At 48.1% G+C, this 19,249-nt stretch overlaps 5 protein-coding genes across 8 annotated transcripts; 2 read left to right on the top strand and 3 right to left on the bottom strand.

The window, feature by feature from the left end:
* The first annotated feature begins 168 nt into the window (after positions 1-168).
* Positions 169-3,478, top strand: LOC118511377 (mismatch repair endonuclease PMS2). 2 transcript variants are annotated; one of them, XM_036054371.1, is made up of 4 exons: positions 169-429; positions 511-670; positions 732-3,109; positions 3,295-3,478. In XM_036054371.1, the coding sequence occupies exons 1-4, from the start codon at positions 325-327 to the stop codon at positions 3,436-3,438; spliced, it is 2,787 nt and encodes a 928-aa protein (XP_035910264.1). In that variant the 5' UTR covers positions 169-324; the 3' UTR covers positions 3,439-3,478. The 2 variants fall into 2 exon arrangements, with proteins under 2 accessions (XP_035910264.1, XP_035910265.1); XM_036054372.1 differs by having other exon boundaries at positions 214-436; positions 3,295-3,471.
* Positions 3,460-5,114, bottom strand: LOC118511378 (glutamate-rich WD repeat-containing protein 1). Its single transcript, XM_036054373.1, has 2 exons — positions 3,968-5,114; positions 3,460-3,887 (listed from the first exon to the last, which is right to left on the bottom strand). The coding sequence occupies exons 1-2, from the start codon at positions 4,989-4,991 to the stop codon at positions 3,523-3,525; spliced, it is 1,389 nt and encodes a 462-aa protein (XP_035910266.1). The 5' UTR covers positions 4,992-5,114; the 3' UTR covers positions 3,460-3,522.
* Positions 5,115-5,598: 484 nt separating this feature from the next.
* Positions 5,599-12,183, bottom strand: LOC118511381 (neurogenic differentiation factor 6-A). 3 transcript variants are annotated; one of them, XM_036054387.1, is made up of 3 exons: positions 10,981-12,183; positions 9,126-9,334; positions 5,599-6,358 (listed from the first exon to the last, which is right to left on the bottom strand). In XM_036054387.1, exons 1-3 carry the CDS (start codon positions 11,057-11,059, stop codon positions 5,798-5,800), a joined length of 849 nt encoding a protein of 282 aa, XP_035910280.1. In that variant the 5' UTR covers positions 11,060-12,183; the 3' UTR covers positions 5,599-5,797. The 3 variants fall into 3 exon arrangements, with proteins under 3 accessions (XP_035910280.1, XP_035910279.1, XP_035910281.1); XM_036054386.1 differs by having other exon boundaries at positions 9,126-9,370; XM_036054388.1 differs by having other exon boundaries at positions 9,126-9,417.
* A 132-nt stretch (positions 12,184-12,315) lies between these two features.
* LOC118511380 (sarcosine dehydrogenase, mitochondrial) lies at positions 12,316-16,158 on the bottom strand. The gene is made up of 7 exons (XM_036054384.1): positions 15,806-16,158; positions 14,003-15,252; positions 13,731-13,928; positions 13,519-13,661; positions 13,335-13,440; positions 12,678-13,268; positions 12,316-12,598 (listed from the first exon to the last, which is right to left on the bottom strand). Exons 1-7 carry the CDS (start codon positions 15,960-15,962, stop codon positions 12,338-12,340), a joined length of 2,706 nt encoding a protein of 901 aa, XP_035910277.1. The 5' UTR covers positions 15,963-16,158; the 3' UTR covers positions 12,316-12,337.
* Positions 16,159-17,436: 1,278 nt separating this feature from the next.
* On the top strand, positions 17,437-19,211 carry LOC118511382 (tubulin alpha-8 chain-like). The gene is made up of 2 exons (XM_036054389.1): positions 17,437-17,563; positions 17,647-19,211. Exons 1-2 carry the CDS (start codon positions 17,561-17,563, stop codon positions 18,988-18,990), a joined length of 1,347 nt encoding a protein of 448 aa, XP_035910282.1. The 5' UTR covers positions 17,437-17,560; the 3' UTR covers positions 18,991-19,211.
* Positions 19,212-19,249: the final 38 nt, after the last annotated feature.

Raw genomic sequence — 19,249 nt, forward strand, 5'->3', positions numbered from 1 at the left:
TGTTTATTTTTACCATTTTTTATGTATAATGATGAAAGTTTGAGCCTTTTTAAAGTAACTATTCGCTCAAAAGCTGTTGACTGATTCGCATATACTAAACACCAACGGTCAAAAGCTATCCGAACTGTCAAGTTCAAATTGCTTGCAAATTGACAGTCATTGCATGCTTGTGTAAACTGTGCTGAAGAAAGCGCGCGCATTGTTTACTGGAATTATGTTTACAATCAACCGGCGGGTGCCTCGGTCATATAGAAAGGCATTTAAGTGGTTTTATTAAGTTTTTATTTTATATTTCGACTTTATGTGTACCATTTGTAATGATCCATGGCAGAAGAAGCGGAACCACCAATGCTGCCAGCGACAACTGCTGAATCCAGCAAAATAAATGCTATCGACAAGGAAACGGTTCATCGCATATGCTCCGGACAGGTACAATGTAAACTTCCCTTTCCTCGATTAATATTCGCTTCACTTCTGCACTGAATCCCTTTCCCTCTGTCCCTGCTCAAGGTGGTACTGAACTTAGCAATTGCGGTAAAAGAATTGGTGGAAAACTCGCTCGATGCCGGCGCAACGCTCATCGAGGTGAAGCTCCGTGGCTGCGGTGCCGAGCTGGTCGAAGTGTCCGACAACGGTAGCGGTGTGGAGGAGAAAAATTTCGAAGGATTAAGTAAGCTTCCCATCACCGAGCAAGTTATGATCGTGCTTAATGCAGCTTCATTTAATTCTAGCGGCCAAATATCACACCTCCAAGCTGAAAGAATTCACCGACCTGGAATCGATCGAAACGTTCGGCTTTCGGGGTGAAGCGCTCAGCTCGCTGTGCGCCCTTTCCGATATGATTATCACGACACGCCACTCCACTGCACCACACGCCACTAAACTGACGCTGACTAACGACGGAAAAATTAAAACCCGTGCACCCTGTGCACGTTCCATCGGTACGACGGTCAGTTTGACCAATCTGTTCGCAACGCTACCGGTGCGGAAGAAAGAATTTCAGCGCAACATTAAGCGAGAGTTTCTCCGCATGTGCCAGATACTGCAGGCGTACTGTCTGGTGTCGGTTGGGGTGCGCATCATTTGTACCAACCAAATGGCCAAAGGTGGCAAATCGGTTATAATGAGTACGCCGGGTTCGATGCGTGTGCTGGACAACATAACGGCCCTGTTCGGCACGAAGCAAACGGGCGAACTGTTGCAGCTTGTGCCATCGATCGGTAGCAACGGTAAAATACAGGACCTCGAAGCGAGTGACTTTGAGGAAAGTCTGGCGTTAACGCAGGAAGAGGTGGACAACTTTAACCTGTCCCGGTACACCATCGAAGGATACATCTCCAGCTGTGCGCATGGGTCGGGCCGTAGCAGCAAGGATCGTCAGTTTTTCTTCATCAATTCTAGGCCCTGCGAACCGAAGCAGATCAGTAAGCTGATCAACGATGCTTACCACCGATACAACGTACATCAGCAACCGTTCGTGTTCCTGAATCTCATGCTAGACCGCTCGGAGGTGGATGTAAATCTGACGCCCGACAAGCGACAGGTGCTGGTGAACAATGAAAAGATTCTCATGCTGGCCATCAAGAAATCGATCAAGAAAACGTTCGACGGTGTGCCGTCGTCGTTTAAGGTGCAGAATCTAAGCGAGACGAGCAGGTTGCTTAACATATCGCTACCCTCCGACAAGGACAACGATGACGATGAGGAGGATGGTAATGGGCAGGCCAATGTCAGCACGACCGATAAATGCACGGCAGGCGATATGCTCTTCACATTTCAACCACCGAAAGCAACGGCTGGTTCGGGATGTGGTAAACGAAAGCGCAGCTCAACGACAAACGGTGGACTGCAGAAAATGATCGATTTTCTAAACGTTACGAAAAAGGCTGCGCAAACTAGTAGCGTTAACGATAGCAGCGTGACGGACAGTTCGTTCGATGAGGAAGAGATGCGTTCAACAAAGCAGGCAAAACATGAAGAAAATCCGTACGATTTGACCATCCTGAAGGAGCCACCGTGTGACAGGCGCAGCAATGAAGGTGATGGCAAAGAGACGCTTCAGGTCATACGATGTACGAACCGTAAATCGGAAGAACTGGATGGTGTTGACATTCCTACCGCACCGAAAGCGACCACGTCCTCGCAGGAATCTGTTACCGATTTAGTGTCGTTGATGAGCTGTCGATCGGACGGTACCGATTCTGGCGAACCGTCGTCACAAACCGCGACTATGGATGGGGTGGAAATTAAACGAGAGTCGAGCTCGGAATCAATCGCTTTCCTAAGCCAGTTTGCCGCGCCGATTAAACGCGAGCTAAGCGATACTAGCGTAGCGTCATCCATTTCCACCGGTCCAACGATCCTGCTCGATGATGAACTGTCCGACGGGGACGGTGTGAACGATATGCACCACCGTAACCAGCAGCAACTCTCCATCACCCTGGAATCGCTCGAGCAGCTCATCGAACGGGAACGAACGCTGCAAACCGCACGCTGCACCGAACAAGCCACATTGACTCGGTTACGCTTTAAGAGCAAAATTAACCCCACAAGCAATAAGGACGCCGAGAGTGAACTGCAAACCGAAATAAGCAAGCGCGACTTTGGGGCGATGCAGATCGTGGGCCAGTTCAATCTCGGCTTCATCATCGTCCGGCTCGGCGATGATCTGTTCATTGTCGATCAGCACGCGACGGACGAAAAGTACAACTTTGAGGACCTTCAGCGTACGACGGTCCTGCAGAACCAACGGTTGGTCGTACCGCAACCGCTCGAGCTGACGGCCGTGAACGAGATGATACTGATCGATAATTTGGACATATTCGAAATGAACGGATTTAAGTTCGAGGTCGATGGAGCGGCACCGACCACGAGAAAGGTGCGGCTGATGGCAAAACCGTACAGCCGCAACTGGGAGTTTGGCAAGGAGGATATCGATGAGCTGATCTTTATGCTGCAGGATGCACCGAACACGGTTTGCCGGCCGTCCCGGGTGCGGGCAATGTTCGCTTCCCGTGCGTGCCGGAAGTCGGTGATGATTGGGCGGGCGCTTTCGGTGCGTGAGATGGAGCGGCTTATCCGGCACATGGGAGAGATCGATCAGCCGTGGGTAAGTAGCTAGCGCTATTACTAGGTAGATACAGTGTTTACCAAGCTTCCAACCAAGCTACCAACTTGAACACAAATTGTTCACCATTCACAGCTACAGAGGCGAATGAAGTCTCAAAGACCCAAAGCCTCTATAAAAACGAAAAAAAAAATTCACAGCTACACTGTCTCTTTTCTTTGCTTTAGAACTGTCCACACGGTCGTCCAACGATGCGCCACCTGGTGAACCTGGCGATGGTCAGCCAAATCGATCGTGACAGCGATGCAGCATCGGATCGGATCAAACGTGAAATTTCCGAAGCCGAAGTGGAACATAATGCGTTTGAATAAAAGCTAAGGAAAACAGCTCCCTCGGTTTTTAAACACCCGACACGCTTTATTACCGTGCTCCGCGAATGTATGACGCCCGCTCTTCTAAACGCTTATCGTACGGAAAACATTGAACCCGGTGTGTGCCGTCGATAGTATCACGCCCTTCAGCTGCGGATGCCAGTGCAGTTCCTTGATTTCGCTCTGGCCCTGGTGAATGAACAGCAGCTGCGGAGGCAAATCCTTCAGGTTCGGATCATCGTTCGCCGTATCGTCCGCATCGTCCTTCTCGACGGACAGATCCCACAGTGCAATCTGATCATCGTCGCCACCGGACGCCAGTATGGTGGATTCTTTCGGGTGCCACTCGACGGTCGTTATGTGGTCGGTGTGGTGTTTGAAGGTGGCCACCGGTGTTTTCGACTGGAACTGTCGCAGATCCCAAACATGCAGCACACCGTCATCGCCACCTGCAGGAGGAATGAGAAATGGAGCTGAATAAGAAATCCCACTCAAATGCGCAATACCCCACACGGTCGTCTCAACATACCGCTCGCGATGAGTGGTTCATTTCGGTTCCAGCTGATCACGTTCACGTCACTCTCGTGCGCGTTCTCCGCCGTCAGCATGCACGCCTTGGACGGTGCAGCCCGACAGTCCCAGATGCGGATCGATTTATCGACCGAGCACGAGGCCAACACTTCCGCCTCGTTCGGACTCCACTGGATGTCCTCGACCGAGTCGGTGTGGCCCACCAGCGGTCGCTGATCAACGTTCCACGCACCCTTATCGTTCGGTCGCCAGATGTGAATGTCACGCCGACAGTCACCCGTCGCCAGCATGCCCCGCTTCGTCGGGCACCAGTCAATCGCGAAACCCTCCTTCTGGTGGCCAGAAAACGTAAAGTCCGGCTTCACTCCGTCGCCGGTCTTGTTCGTTTGGTACGCCTTCCGCGCCTGGCTATCGTCGAGCATTGCCAGCTGTTCGTTGATGTTGTAAATGTGCACCCGGCCCATCTCGCTCCACGAGGCCACAAACTGCGAGGTACCGAACGAGGTCACCCGCAACCGATTCACGCACCCGGGATGTTTGATCATCACACTGCTCAGCACGGGCGTTTGATCTTCCTCCACGTCCTCGTCATCGCTGACCGCCTCATCCTCGTCCGAATCCTCACCGTCGGACGGTTTGGACGTGCGCGTCAGATTGGCCATCTTCATCACGATCACGCTGTTCACGTGTGTACGGGCCGCCTGTGTACCGGACACAAGGTACGCCGTCAGTGGAAACTCTTCCCGATCATCACCGAGCGGATCGGCCACAATGTCGAAGCTAAGACACGGGGCACCGGTTTGCGCCTGGTGCAGCATTATGTACGCGGACTCATCGCACACCAGCTCTTCGTCGTGGGACATTTTGCCACCGGGCAAGTAAACCTTGGCCTTGCCACCGTTCTCCTTCTTGTCGGTTCCGTCTGCATCGTCATCATCATCTCCGTCGCTCGCATTTTCCAGTATGGCATCCTCGATGTTTAGATCCTCGGCCACCTCCATCTGATCGTCGGCATCCGACATGGTGAGTACGGATTGTTACTATGTAAAAGTAAATAATACTTTTTACTGCAAAAATCCACACACTTTTAATTGTAACTCGGGGTAGAACTGTACTCGCCCGGTACTTTGTAAACAACAATGCCATGTGCTTGGTGCGTTGACAGTTGCGTTGCGAGCTTTTGACAGCTGGGCCGGTCAGGGTTGTAGTCTCGGGTTTTCAAACCAATGCAAAGCTTTTCCTATTTTTCCGTTAAATTATTACATATGAATAATTTATATGGAAAATAAACAAAAAAGAATAAAAAAGAGAACTAAAATCAGGTTAAACAAATTATTAAATTAATGACATGCATGCGTGAATAATTTTCCATCTCGACGACTCTGACATCCCACATCCCTGCTTTAATATCCAGGATTCCTTGTTTTTAGGATCTTTGCTTACGTATCCAGGATCCCTGATTTAATAATCCTGGATCTCTCGGATCCCCAAATAAAAAAAAATCGAGCTTTCAGATAATGGATCCTTCTTATAAGATTCTGGTATTCTGGCCTCTACGGTTTCTACGATATCGGTCCGCCAAACTGTAACACATTTCCGTTTCTGAAATTCCAAACACGACTCGTTCAGTTGTATGGCAATGCATGGCAATACATTTATTTCGTTTGAAAACATAAAATTTAGTTGTAATACGATACGTTTTAATACTTTGGTTTTGAAGAGTACGATTGGTCAGAATTGGTTTGTATGTTGTCGATGTGTGTGTTTTTTTTTATAAATACTATAAGTACATTTTACGGATGCATTCGATCCCGTTCAATCCCCCCAGTCAATCACTGCCAATCGAAGTCATGTGCTGCCGGTGGTACGTTCCGGACATTCCAATTGCTCCACCAGCATGGCATCCATCATTGTGCATCGGTAGACCACTGCCACCATTCGTGTGATAGTGATGATGGCTGGGCTGGTGGTGATCCTGCTGCATTATTGAGTGCTGCTGCTGCTGCTGGGGAGGATGATGAAGGGCAGTAGATCTCGTCACCGCCATCCCCATCGAATCACCAAATGTGCCATAATCGTTCACACCACCGTCCATGCTGCTGGCGGTAGAGGGGACAAAATTTTCCGAGAATCCAACCAAGCCGTTCGAGGCTGGTGGAACGATCGTATGAGATTTGATATTCTCCGACAACACGGCGGCCCCGGAGGTGACATCTTTCTGATGATAGTCGAGCCACTTCTGCTGCCGATCGGTGGAACATGTGGATTGACCGACATTCGGTGGTGTTGCCGCGAACGACGCCGCTGACTGGGTGGATGTTGTCTGCTGGTGTTTGGTTTTGCTGGTCGTCTCGTGTGGTTGAACTTGTTGGAAGATGAAAGGCCATGCCTAGTGCGGGAAACAAAGATGAAAGACACGAAACGTGTTAATCCAAGAGGAGGTTGTGGAGAAAAAAAATAGGAAGCACGATCGGCTCTCCAATAAGGACAATTTTTGAAGGGTCCTTCACAGCGGTCTGTCAAAACTGTGGAAGCGATGGTAGGTAATACGATATTTTCTTCAAGTACGCACCACTAAGGATGAGCGCGAGCACAACAAAACATCTTTATAGATGATCATTTGAACAGCGGATGTTGGTTGCCCAATGCATTCCGGCGGCACCGGAAACAAATGTGTTCCTAGCGGCAGATGACAAATTTTGCATAAAAAAAATCGCCGATAACGAGAATGGTGTCTGTTAGTCATGTTTCTATTATTCAATTATTATTGAGCATTTTTAAACAAATTTTTTATGATTAATTTTACATTCTCCTCAATATTGTTTAATTGTAGGAAGATAACACCATAAGTTTTTGTTTTCAAATTAATGAATCGAGATGAATCGCTAAGTCATTAGTTTCCGATCCTCAAATAATTTTAGAGGTAGCGGAGTAATGCATTTCACTCTCATTTCTTCTGTTTATGACAGTATACAGAGTATACATAATCGTCAGTCTACCTAAACTCTGAAAAATGGTTCTCTAATTACTCTAGGAGCTTCTTCTTATTCTTCTTCTTCTTTGGCCAAACAAACTCTTAGGTCATGACTGCCATTTCTGGCTCACTAGACTACATGATGCCACTTAGTTGGAAAGTCTTCACTACGGGGGATTTGAACCCCGGTCCTGCCGTATGAAATTCGGGCCGCCCGACTCTAAGAGCTTGTTCTTCTTCTTGGCACTACAACCTCGAGGGGTCTTGGCCTGCCAGCCATTGCTGGCTTTCCGTGACTTGATTGTACCCGTAGCAAAGTAGACAGCCCTGCGTGCGGGGAGGTATGGCATCTGGGTGGGATTTGCACCTCGGTTCTGCCGTGTGAAGACCGGCTGCGTTATCGCCTCTACCACCAGACCGCCCCATGAGCTTCTAGTCTAGATAAGCTTGTTTTTATTTTTGGTTCAAAGATCTCAAGACTGATGATCAATTATTACAGCTCGGATCTTCGAAGTCCACCATTTTAAGTGTATGGTGTTTCAGTGACGTACTAAGAGGCCCGTGAATGCGTATTGGAATCCTTAAAGCCATTGGGACAGATGTCAAAGAGCGATGAGGCCCCTTGGATGAAAAGGGTAAATTAACTGCGAAGCCTCTGGAACACGTGTTGTTGTTCGACAAGACTCAATGGAAAATGAAGTCTCCTGAAAGGCGATTCCATCATCTTTTGGTTTGGTTATGTAGGAAATCAGAGACATCTTATAGCACATCTTATAGAGTGTATCGATCGCTATCGACATGCAGCATAAAGATCAGTTGAGTTTCAACCTTAATTTTTCAATATAAGATTAATTGTAGAATTTCATCAAACAAGAATTGTCTTTTAATCTTTAGCCAAAAAATAGCAAAACTCTTGTCGCAAACTGTCTTCCAAAGTACATTCAAATCGTTCCTTTCTTTATGAAACAATTCATCCCGTATTCTATTCAAATAAACAAAGCACAAAGCACCCATTTCCGCCCGTCCCGGGAAAATCCGTGTACCGATCGTCGTGGGTGATACAGTAGGACCGCTCGGACACACCAACATAAGCGATCCCATAAACAACATAAAAATGTTGTACCCCCTTTTTCATGATGCTCTATCAGAATAATCCTTCCACATCCGTTAATTGCTCAATTCCGTATGCAACGCCACACGCCATTAAGCCGATGCTCAAGAGTGTCTTAGCGCTGCCTCTTAGCGTCTTGTCGATTGTTTCCGCAAAAGCATGTGTTTACGCCTGTAGGCAACGCAGCAAAGTGTGTTTGTTTGGATATCGCTTTTCAGCGGTCCCGTAAACAAGACGTTTGTTAAACAATTAAACGCCTGTGTGAGGTCCGCGTCCGTCCGGATCGAGCGAAGGGCACAAAAGGATTGTGATCTTCCCGTTTTGGTGGTGATCGACCGAGGGAACGTGATGGGTGGAAAATCGACCATGCGTACCGTGGTAGGCAGCCGGCATTCGTCATAAAGTGCGCGTCAAAGCATCACATTTCTCAAAACGCGGGTTCGGTCTCGGTGCTCATCATCATAACGGCCGAGTGCTCGCCTGTCATGTGAGGATGAGATTTTTTGGGTTTCTTCGTCGTTTTTCTCCACGCCTTTCTCTCAGCTCATTGGGTCCCACACCCAACGCCGTGTCGATGGAGGCAATTATAGTGGTAGTGAGTTTTCCTTCATTTTCCATGCGTCGTCGTCATCACTCACGATCGCAGGGGTTGCTCTTGCGCTAATGAGTCACTTTCATCTTTTGCTGCCCCTCTCGCACGTCGCCTGCATGGCCATGGCCATAAAAACCGCATCCTAACCGCCTATTTGTTCATCTCTAATGACTTGTAAACATCACATTTCCGAGATGAAAAGTTATAGCACCCGATCGTTTGGCGGGACGCGGGACGGATGGAAAGCGCCAAGGCAAAAGAAAATACGCTTCCACCATTACCGTACCATCGATGATCGGTGCCTGTATGTGTATGTGTGCCCTATCAGGAAGCGGAGGTCCCGCGCAACACCGCCGGCACGGTATTGGTTGAAATGATCCACCTGGCCGGTTCGTGAAGGGTCGGTTCGTGTCGTCAATTTTTCCCAACACCCAACGTTTCACCGTTAGCGCTAAATTTACCACGCGACACGACCTTACCGTTTTGGGTGGTTGCGCCAGGTTGGTGGAAAAATCTTCCACCGACTGGCCGTCCAGCGTGGCGGCCAGGTAGGTGATGTAGTTTTTGGCCAGCCGCAGTGTGTCCAGCTTGGAGAGTTTCGTGTCCGCCGGTACCCACGGGATGTTACGCTTCAGGTTGAAGAACGCCTTGGACAGTACTCGCATGCGGGCCCGTTCGCGTGCGTTGGCTGCGTTTCGTTGGATCGGTGTTCCCGGTTTGTCGTCTGCACCGGGAAACGGGCAGCGGAAACGAGAAGAGATGGAAAGGGTTCTGTAGATGACCGCCATGGGGGTTTGGGTTAGGTTTTTTTTTCGGGATTTTAACAGGATGGATTTAAAATATCACTACTAATTTGGACTCGATCTAAAATGTGTTAGGGTGTCCCTTAGCTATGAAACCTTTGTGGATAAAGACCTAAGCCCAGAAAGTTGAGGCCGGTGGATGAAATTGATTAGGTGTTAGTTATGAGTACAATATGTTCTGCTATGCGAGACCCACCAGGGAAACCTTGTAGGGTTCTAGGCCAAAAAGACTAGTTGATCGTACCTTGTTACGCCACCATATAATTTAACAGTCCGCAATTGATCGGAATAACTCAATCAGCTCTCAACTACTCTGGTTTAAGTGACACAGAAATCGACCTAGAATTAGCTGTATTTCCCTTTATATCATGTTTTTCATTATTTGTAAAAAAAATTGAAATAATTGGAGTTTTTTCGGATACTCGTATACGGTGTCTGTAGTATAATATGTACCCCTATTTTTGGCCTTTGAAGTGTTAAGCAAATTGTTTTTGGTTGAACGTGATTTGTTGCACATTTTATCTCTCTTTTAGTGTCAATTTTTACCTCTAATTTACGTGTTAAGAATTTAAAATATTTTGCTAATTGCAAATATTTATAACATTTACGATAAGTTGAGGTACAGTGGCAGCAAATACCGATCTTCGCTAGGATTTGTAAGGATTTTGAGAGGTAATTTAAGCCTTCACTCAGCAACGTTATCGCTCTTGTGCAATGCGCTCTTCAATGACAATACGGCGCTTACCGTTGTAATTGAATATAAAATAAATGATTACTTTGATACATTTTTTTTCATTTGCCTAGGTTTGATATGATCTGATTGTCTCGTTTCAATCTGGAAATGTCTTGTGAACAAGGTTTATCTAAAATGATTATATTCAGGATATCGCTGAAATCTTTTGTACAATTATTTAAAAAAAAAAAATTTTTTTGTTGCTTCTGGGCTTAACAAGAACTGATAGGCCAAAAAATGGCTCATGGGAATGGGATTCGATAGCTGATTCTGCCGTGTGAAATGTTTCCACAATATATTACAATTTAATGTTCACTTTACATAAGTTTCTGATTTGTTAAGTAACACGAATTTAAAATCTGTTGAAAAAGTTGTCCCCACAGCAGATAAAACGGATTGTTTGACCACTTCAAATCACAGTCAAATAAATAATCCATAGTATGTTAAAGCTATATTAGAGAAGAATGGTACGATAATTAACAAACTTTAATTAAACCCGTTACACTATATAGAACAAAAAGAAAAAGTTCATTGGAGTTGTGGAAAATTGATAATGAGTGTAAGGTTACCCAGTTAATTTGAACAGGTTGAAATAATTATAGAATAGTCGTAATTATTTGAATAGTTGAAGAGAGAATTTGATAGTTGAAATAATTTTGAATTAGTTCGATTAATTTCACGTAAACGCACGCCTTGCTGCCTGCACACTATTAAGATAACTTTTAATCAACAATTATCATTTACACTTTGAATAGCACAGCCCCAAAAACACCAGTACACCAAAGGATGATAAATTACCATTAGAGCTGAGATCATCATCAAAACCGTCTTCGAGCAGATCGAACTTTGGCGAGGGAGCCTTTTTCCTTTTCGGCATTTTTTTTTTTTTTTTTTTTTGACACGATCCTCTATAATATCTTCAACACTCTTTCATAACAATTTTACTGAAATTCCATCACCTTTCGCACATTCCACTTGCAATCTTTCATCACACTTTACGACCCTTTCTTCCAGCACACCCTTATAATTCTTAACCTTCCATTGGAATTCAATTGTTTCAATTAAATCCACGGCTGCAAGATATGATACACCAGCCGATAAGTGATCAGCACAACCGTCGTTAGAAATAGTTTCGATTCGAATGGTGCACTGCAAACGATCGAACGACACAATAATCCTCGAATGCAGTGATCGCACATTTCCACAAAAGCCGAAGCATAGCCACGCCCACTCATTTTCCACTCCGAGTGTCGAGTTATGCTGGGCATGCAGTACTGGGATGATCTATGGCTATGCAAATACAGTACGGCACAGAGAAGCAGGGACAAGCTCCAACAGGGAAATCGTCTTAATTTTCTTGTCTGTGCTATTTATTACATTTGAGATTTTTTTGTCTTTCAAATTCAAATGCTTTTGTGATAAAAATATTTTTTTTAAATTAAATCTAACTTTTCATACCTTTAAAAAACAGCATTTACATAAATTTAATAAATTTACCATATCTTTTTAAACGAAAACAAAAACTTCCATCCAACAACAACGAAAGAGAACAGAACAAAGTACAAACCTCGCAGTGAAACAATACGCCACACACTCTGCCATCGGCTTCGTGTCGCGTGTCGTCGTGAAACGAGCTGTAAAATTTTATGACAAATTATGCGAAATTTATTACCCAGCGTCGTCGTGGAAGTGCGTGTCAACCGACTTTCGAGCGCTTTCGGTCCATCACCTCATTGACAGGGCCACATTTCTCAATTTCTTTGCGTCCACTTTTACCCGACTCTCCGTCCGGGTGTTACTTGCTCCACGAGGATCCTGTTACTTCTATTTCTCACTCGCGAGAGTCCTGCGCAAGTGTCTGGAGAGATGGTTACGGTTGCCTCAAAAAAACATCGACCTAGAAGCGGGTGAGCGAGGATCGGATAACATTCCCACAACTCGGTAATGTGCGTGAACCCTCCTTGTGGTTGATCGTTTCACGCGTTCAAGTGGGATGAAAGCAGTGGGCCATAAATTATGCAAACCACCGTCGAGCGCAGACTCACCCTAGAGCTGGACGCTATAAATCCTTTCGGAATCCTTCCGAAAACTTTCCGGCCGGATGTCATCGGTGCAGGGTTCAGCGGCGTTGACTTGGCTAAGCTAAGAGGATTATTTATTTGTATATTCCAAGCAACCGTTCACCTTTCGGATCGAACGGACTTCTCAGATGGCAGTCGGCATCGTACTTCTTGCCCATCACCTCGATCTGGTATTGGCCCGACTGCAGGAACTGGTTCGTGATCGGGCTACCATCCGTACGCTGCACATACGCCTGGCCGATCGGTTTCTGCAGCGTGTACCCGTACTCGCCACGGCGCAAATGTCCCACAATCTCTCCATCCCGGTAGACCGCTTCCAGGCCCCAGATCGGTACCTATCGAGCAATCGTTCAACGGTAGACCACGTCAGAAACAACTCGAAAAATCCCTGGCTTCCGATCTGCTCCCACTTACCTGCTCCCGAAGGGTGAAAAATGCCAACCGACGACTTACGCCATTTTCACGCTGCCGGTCCACTATCTCCTTACCCTGGTAGTCGCCATTTTTCCGGCACACAAAGCCCAAGTTCGCCTCGATCGGTGTATCGTCCGAGCGGAGATCGAATCCCCACAGATGGTAGCCCTTCTCGCTGCTCAGCGAGTACAGCGCACGGTAGCCTGCATTGCGTAGACTATCCTTGTAGCCTGCCTTCATCAGCGCATTGTACACATCGTTACAGCATTCCTCCGGGATGTGCAATTCGTAGCCCAGCTCACCGACAAAACTGACGCGCAACACGCGCACGGTGCAGCTGTAGTGTGGATTGATCTTGATCGTCAGAATAGCGGTAGAGTTCACCGGGAGCAGCTGTTCGTTCGACAGGTCAAAGTCGGTAATCTTTTGCAAAATGTCGCGACTTTTCGGTCCCTGAAGCGATAGCACGCCCAACTCTTCGGTGTGATCGCTCACCACCGCACGGAACGCTTTCTCCTGAATGGCGGCCAGGATGTGACATTTGGTGTGATAAGCGGAAGCACCGCCGGCCACTATATAGTATCCACGACCCTGGGAGGAGAACATTGGAGGTGCTCACTTAGTATAGCAAGGTAGAACTTTGTTTTAAAAACATACCTTAAAAATGGGATCATGTAGTCCACCAAGTCCCGATTCGACGATACTGATCGTCACGTCACCTTCCACACCGCCCTGTTTGTTCAGTGCGCACGTGTAGACAGTTCTGCAAATATTATAGTATCATGGACACGGTCAAATTCAAACTAGATCACACACGTGGGGACACACCAGAAATCCTTACTTGTTGATCGGTTTATCCAAGTTGGCGGTAAAGATCCACTCAGCGGCCTCTTTAGCCTGGCTGCCGGTGAGGAAGAGTTTGCTAAAGTAGCTCAGATTGAACAGCGCTGCATCATGGCGGCAGGTTAGCGCTTCTTCGCCGATCTATAATAAAAACAGATACTCATTCTAAATCTTCCCTCCAACGGTTCGTTCGGTAAAGTGCCAGCGTACCAGATCGTGATGCTCGGAGAACCCGAATGTGTAGTCGCCCTTCAGTGCTTCCTCGTAGTGTGTGTTTGCATTCTTGGGATGATCGTAGTATCCGTGCCAGTCGTACGGTTGCACTACGACCGTCTCATCTGGCAGGAAGTATCCCGGTCGCTCCCATCCATGCCGCTCCTCCATAACGGCGCCATATTGGATCATTTGCTGGAATAGACACAACGCCACTAACGTCAGTTCCTTCTGTGCCACACCGATCTACTACCTCCCAAACTATTTACCTTGTGGAATGGATCAACGGTGAAGTTACGGCCCGCCAGCGGTTCATCGTGGGGAAAGACAATACTATAGTTCTTAGCGTACGCCTCGTGACTTCGTTCCGTGGCCCAATTCAGTGCCTTCTTCTGCTTCGGAGTGAAGCGACGCACGTCGTACGCAAACATGTGCCGATCCGGCCGGTCGTTAATGATCCACTTGGCCAACTGTTCAGCACATCCACCGCCCAGCATCATACCGGCCGAATTGTAGCCCACACTGTGGAACAATCCGCTCACCGTCGGATCCGGACCCATCAGCGGTTTGTGGTCCGGGGTAAAGGACTCCGGTCCACAGATCGTACTCTTTATCCCTGCACTTCCAAACGCTGGACAAAGCTTTACCGCACCCTGGATGTGCGTGTCGAACACGGAATAGTCCAGATCGTACAGCCCAAAGTGGAAGTCACCCGGCACACGGTTAAGCAGGATCGGATTGTTCTCGTACCCACCCATACAGATCGATTTGCCCTGGATGCGGAAGTACAGCGAGAAGTCGTGATCCCGCACGTTGGGCAACATCTGATGGATGGTGTCCATCGTTTCCGACACGACGTACGCGTGCTTCATCGGGATCAGCGGCAGAAACACACCGAGCGGTTCGATCAGATCCCGACCCCACACACCCGTAGCATTCACGACCGTGTTGGTCCTGATCGTGCCCTTGTTCGTCATAACACCGCGAACATCCTTCATGCCGAGCAGGTTCTCCCCGGTAACGATCTGCGTTACGGTACAGTCCTCGATCACGCGTCCACCATTGGCGGTAGCTCCCTTCGTCAGCGCGGTGCACATCATGGCCGGATCGACCACACCGTCGCCGGGAGAGTACAGCGCCCCGGTAAAAGCGGTTGGGTCCAGCGCCGGGAATAGCTTCTGCGACTCTTCCGGGCCGATGATGTGTGACTCGATCCCGAAACACTTGCCCAGCGTTGCCAATCGGCTGTACTCATCCAACCGTTCCGGCGAGTGCGAGATGAACAGTCCACCGTTGTTGATCCAGCCCGAGTTGTGGCCCGTTTCTTCCTCGAGGCTCATCAGCAGATCACGCGTTGCCGCCAGCAACCGAATCTCGACATCGTTCGGCCGAAGGCGCCACACCAGTCCGGCCGTATGCCAGGTTGTGCCGGCCGTTAGCTTTGACTTTTCGAGCAGTACCGCCCGGACACCGCGCTTGGCCAGCTGGTACAGTGTGTTGCAACCGGCCGATCCGCCACCTGGTGGAGAAAGCAACACAAGCAACCTTAGTCACTGTGGCAGATGCTCGTAGCGTGTACTACGATCGTGTACAAGTTTTCTCTAACAGCTGCTGTTCGGTAGTGAACTGTAAATAAAGAAACCCCTGCCGAGACCTGAGGCCAAGTGAAAACGGACGCACTGACGATCGTACCGGATTGATAAGCGCGTCTGAACTTTGACCAACAGTGATCGTTTGCGGCGTTGTACCTATTTGTAAGCGATGTAGTTCAAGACAGCCGACTCTTTGCGGCGTTTCAGGCTCGCTCGGACATTCACCGACGTCAATCGAAAATCGCACTGGATCAGCGATCGTCGACGAATTGATCGCCAGCCAGCAAAGGTCAAGACGGTTATCGATCATCGAGTCTTGCACCCTCTAAGGGGGTCCCGGGAGAAGATGTTTGGGCTGCCAACGACGACTGCCGGTTTGTTGTTCTCCCAACAGTATTACATACATTTTGCGGAAATTCTTGGAGGAACCTAACCTGCAATACCGAGTGGATGATTCACAGCTTAAGTAGCATTACTAACCAATGATTACTACATCAGCACTTTCGGGAACAGGACTTTCAGTCGAATATTTTCGACCGGTGACCGGTATGACCGCTGTCGAAATCGCACTCAGACGATCACCTCCAAAAAGATGACTTTTGAATTTGGCAACGGCTCCCGTTCGCAATCTTAGCATTGTAACTGATTTTCTCCTTATGCTATCACTGTAGAACACTGACTTTTAGAACTTTGCTGTAGTCAAACTTTATATTTCCCACTTTCTTCCCACTTTCAATGTGGAGTTCTGTTATTTGATCACCGATTTTTTAAATTTCCGGTGCGACTGATCCGTACCAGACGCAGCTCAACACTGATTGTTAGCTCGGTGCGGAAGACTAAAAACCATCATATGTACGTGTACGCTCAAATCAGCAATAGTGGAATTGCTGCTATTGATGATAACAATTATTCGTGGCTATCTGCTGGTCCGTCGGGCTGGGAGAAGCAAACAAAAAAAAAAGCTAGCAAAAAGAAAAGCAGGATGGATGCGCAATGTTATTTGCTGATTGTGTGCTGGTGTGCCGTCAGCTGGCAAAGGGAAGCTTGCCATGATTTAAATAGGAAACAAAAAAAAAATCCACACAGAACCGCTGAACGATGATAATTCACCCCATTAAACGTAGAAGGTTATCCCGGTGTCAGTGCGTTCATCGCAAGGAGAGAGCCCAGACCGGTTCCGAAGGCGACGGATGTTTAGTTTGCAAACGGCACCTGCTAACCAGGATCAAACTGTGTTTTAGCAGCTGTAAGCGAATCGTAAGCAACAGACACTCCCAATGCATAATGGAAAATCATTGAAGAAGAATTGAAGAAGAAGGCAAAAGTTGAGGTTTGAATATGTCCTTATAAGCCGTATATGTAAAATGTACTCCTTAGTTATCAAATTGTGTCTGTGCATATAGTGACTTAATACTCAAGGACTAAACATTGACAATATGTCCGTTGAAAATACTACTTGACCCACTTGAATTCACCAAAAAGGGCAGAATATGTAAGTAGGTTCTCCACTTCAAGGATCCTTCTACTTCTTCTTCTTTCTTGGCCTAACGACCTCTTAGGTCATGCCTGCCATTTCTGGCTTACTAGAATTATTGACTCACGACCCAGATGAGACTTGAACCCCGGTTCCGCCGTGTGAAGACCGGCGCCGCTGTCACATCTACCACCGGACGGCGCAACCACAATACAAGGATCCTCTGAATCACAATTACTCGCAGGTTTGAATCCCTATGGGTTCTTCCAATTTTAAAAACTTGAACGCCTTTGCCGGAGAACAGCATATCATAAGTCAATTGAGACATTCAAGCAAAATACGTTGAAGGAGCTCAGGCAATCCGGGCAAATTTCTCCAGCAAACACATTTGGTAATTTTAAACAGAGGCTCACTGTGCTAAGCTCACTCAAGTGAGGAGCAACATCGATCTCTTCTCACTTAAAGACGTTCATAATGTGAGTAACAGGATCATAACAAACGATCCTAAATTTGATGGCTTATGTCACAGTATGAGTGCACCGCGATGATGCACTTACATTCGAGCGTAACGATCGAAAACAACACTATTGCACTGTTGTGTCAAACTGACAGATGTGTGCGTATATCCACTATTTGTATCCACTGGTAGGACGTATTTCGCACGCCGATTACTACCACATGCATTCTAAGTCATTCGTGTGTCCGGCATCGTCCTGTACAGATCGTTTATCTTTGTTTTATCCTCGTTTCTCGATTAAAATATGGTGCGTGTAGTTCAACTGTGATTTGCTTAAGTGACCGTGTCGACTAAATGATCCAACCACTTCACTTTTTCACATCCCCGCAGCGTGAGGTAATTTCGATTCAGGTAGGACAGGCCGGATGCCAGATCGGGAATGCTTGCTGGCAGCTGTTCACCACCGAGCACGGCGTCCAGCCCGACGGAAAGATGGCCGCTGGCATGCCGATCGAGGAAAACATGGCCGCCTTCTTTCAAGACACTCGCTCCGGCCAGGTAGTGCCACGGAGCATTTTTATCGATCTGGAAGAGTCGGTGATCGACGACATCGGGAACAGTGCGTACCGGCAGCTGTACCACCCGGAGTACATGATCATGGGCAAGGAGGACGCGGCGAACAATTTCGCCCGGGGCCACTATACCGTGGGCAAGCAGATCATCGAGCGGGTCTCGAACACGATCCGCAAGCTGTCGGAGCAGTGCGGTGGGCTGCAGGGCTTCCTGCTCTTTCACTCGTTCGGTGGTGGCACCGGGTCCGGGTTTACCTCGCTGCTGCTCGATCACATCGCGCAGGACTTTGGGAAGAAGTGTAAGCTCCAGTTTGCGGTGTACCCTTCGCCCAAGATCTCGACCGCCGTCGTCGAGCCGTACAATGCGGTGCTGTGCACGCACGGCACCATGAACACGTCCGACTGCTGCTTCATCATGGACAACGAGGCCACGTACGAGATATGCTCCAAAACGCTGCAGATCGACCGTCCGCAGTACACCGACCTGAACGCGCTCGTGGCACAGGTCGTGTCGTCGGCCACCGCTTCCCTCCGCTTCAAGGGCACCATGAACGTGGATCTGAACGAGTTCCAGACGAACCTGGTGCCGTATCCGCGCGTGCACTATCCGCTCGTTTCGTACGCCCCGCTCGTGTCCGCCTCGAAGGCTTCGCACGAGAGCAGCTCGGTGGCGGAAATTACGAACGCCTGCTTCACCGCGGAAAACACGATGGTCAAGTGTGATCCACGGCACGGGAAGTACATGGCCTGCTGCATGCTGTTCCGGGGCGACGTGGTACCGAAGGACACGAACGAGGCGGTCGCCGCGATCAAGACCAAGCGGCACATCAACTTTGTCGACTGGTGTCCGACCGGGTTCAAGATCGGCATCAACCAGCAGGCACCGTCCGTGTTGCCGGGCAGTGAGCTGGCCAAACCGAAGCGGGCCGTTTGCATGCTGTCCAACTCGACGGCCATCTCGGAGGCGTGGGCCCGGCTGAACCACAAGTACGATCTGATGTACAAGAAGCGTGCCTTCGTGCACTGGTACGTGGGCGAGGGTATGGAGGAGGGCGAATTTTCCGAGGCGCGCGACGATCTCGCCTGTCTCGAGCGAGACTATGAGGAGGTGGCCGGCGATACGGTCGCATCCGGGGAGGAGTTTTACGATGATGAGTTTTAGCGATCCGTGCGGCTTTGAGCAGTGTAAGTAAGAAAGTTTTACTAATTTATCGTGATGTTGTTTGTTCTTTCTTATTGTTTACAATAAACATATGTGACCGCTGCAGCGCTTTTCACCAGAAGGTCAGTGTAGTTTTACCGCTAATGGCTACGCTTCGACGCTCGTTCCTCGAAGAATACTGTCCTTGGTTGAAATTATCTCGCTATCGGACTAAGTTTAAACATTTTCTTTTTTTAAAGAATTTAAGTAACGATTGAAG

This window comes from Anopheles stephensi, chromosome 3 (assembly GCF_013141755.1).
Source record: "Anopheles stephensi strain Indian chromosome 3, UCI_ANSTEP_V1.0, whole genome shotgun sequence".
Classification (NCBI taxonomy): domain Eukaryota; kingdom Metazoa; phylum Arthropoda; class Insecta; order Diptera; family Culicidae; genus Anopheles; species Anopheles stephensi.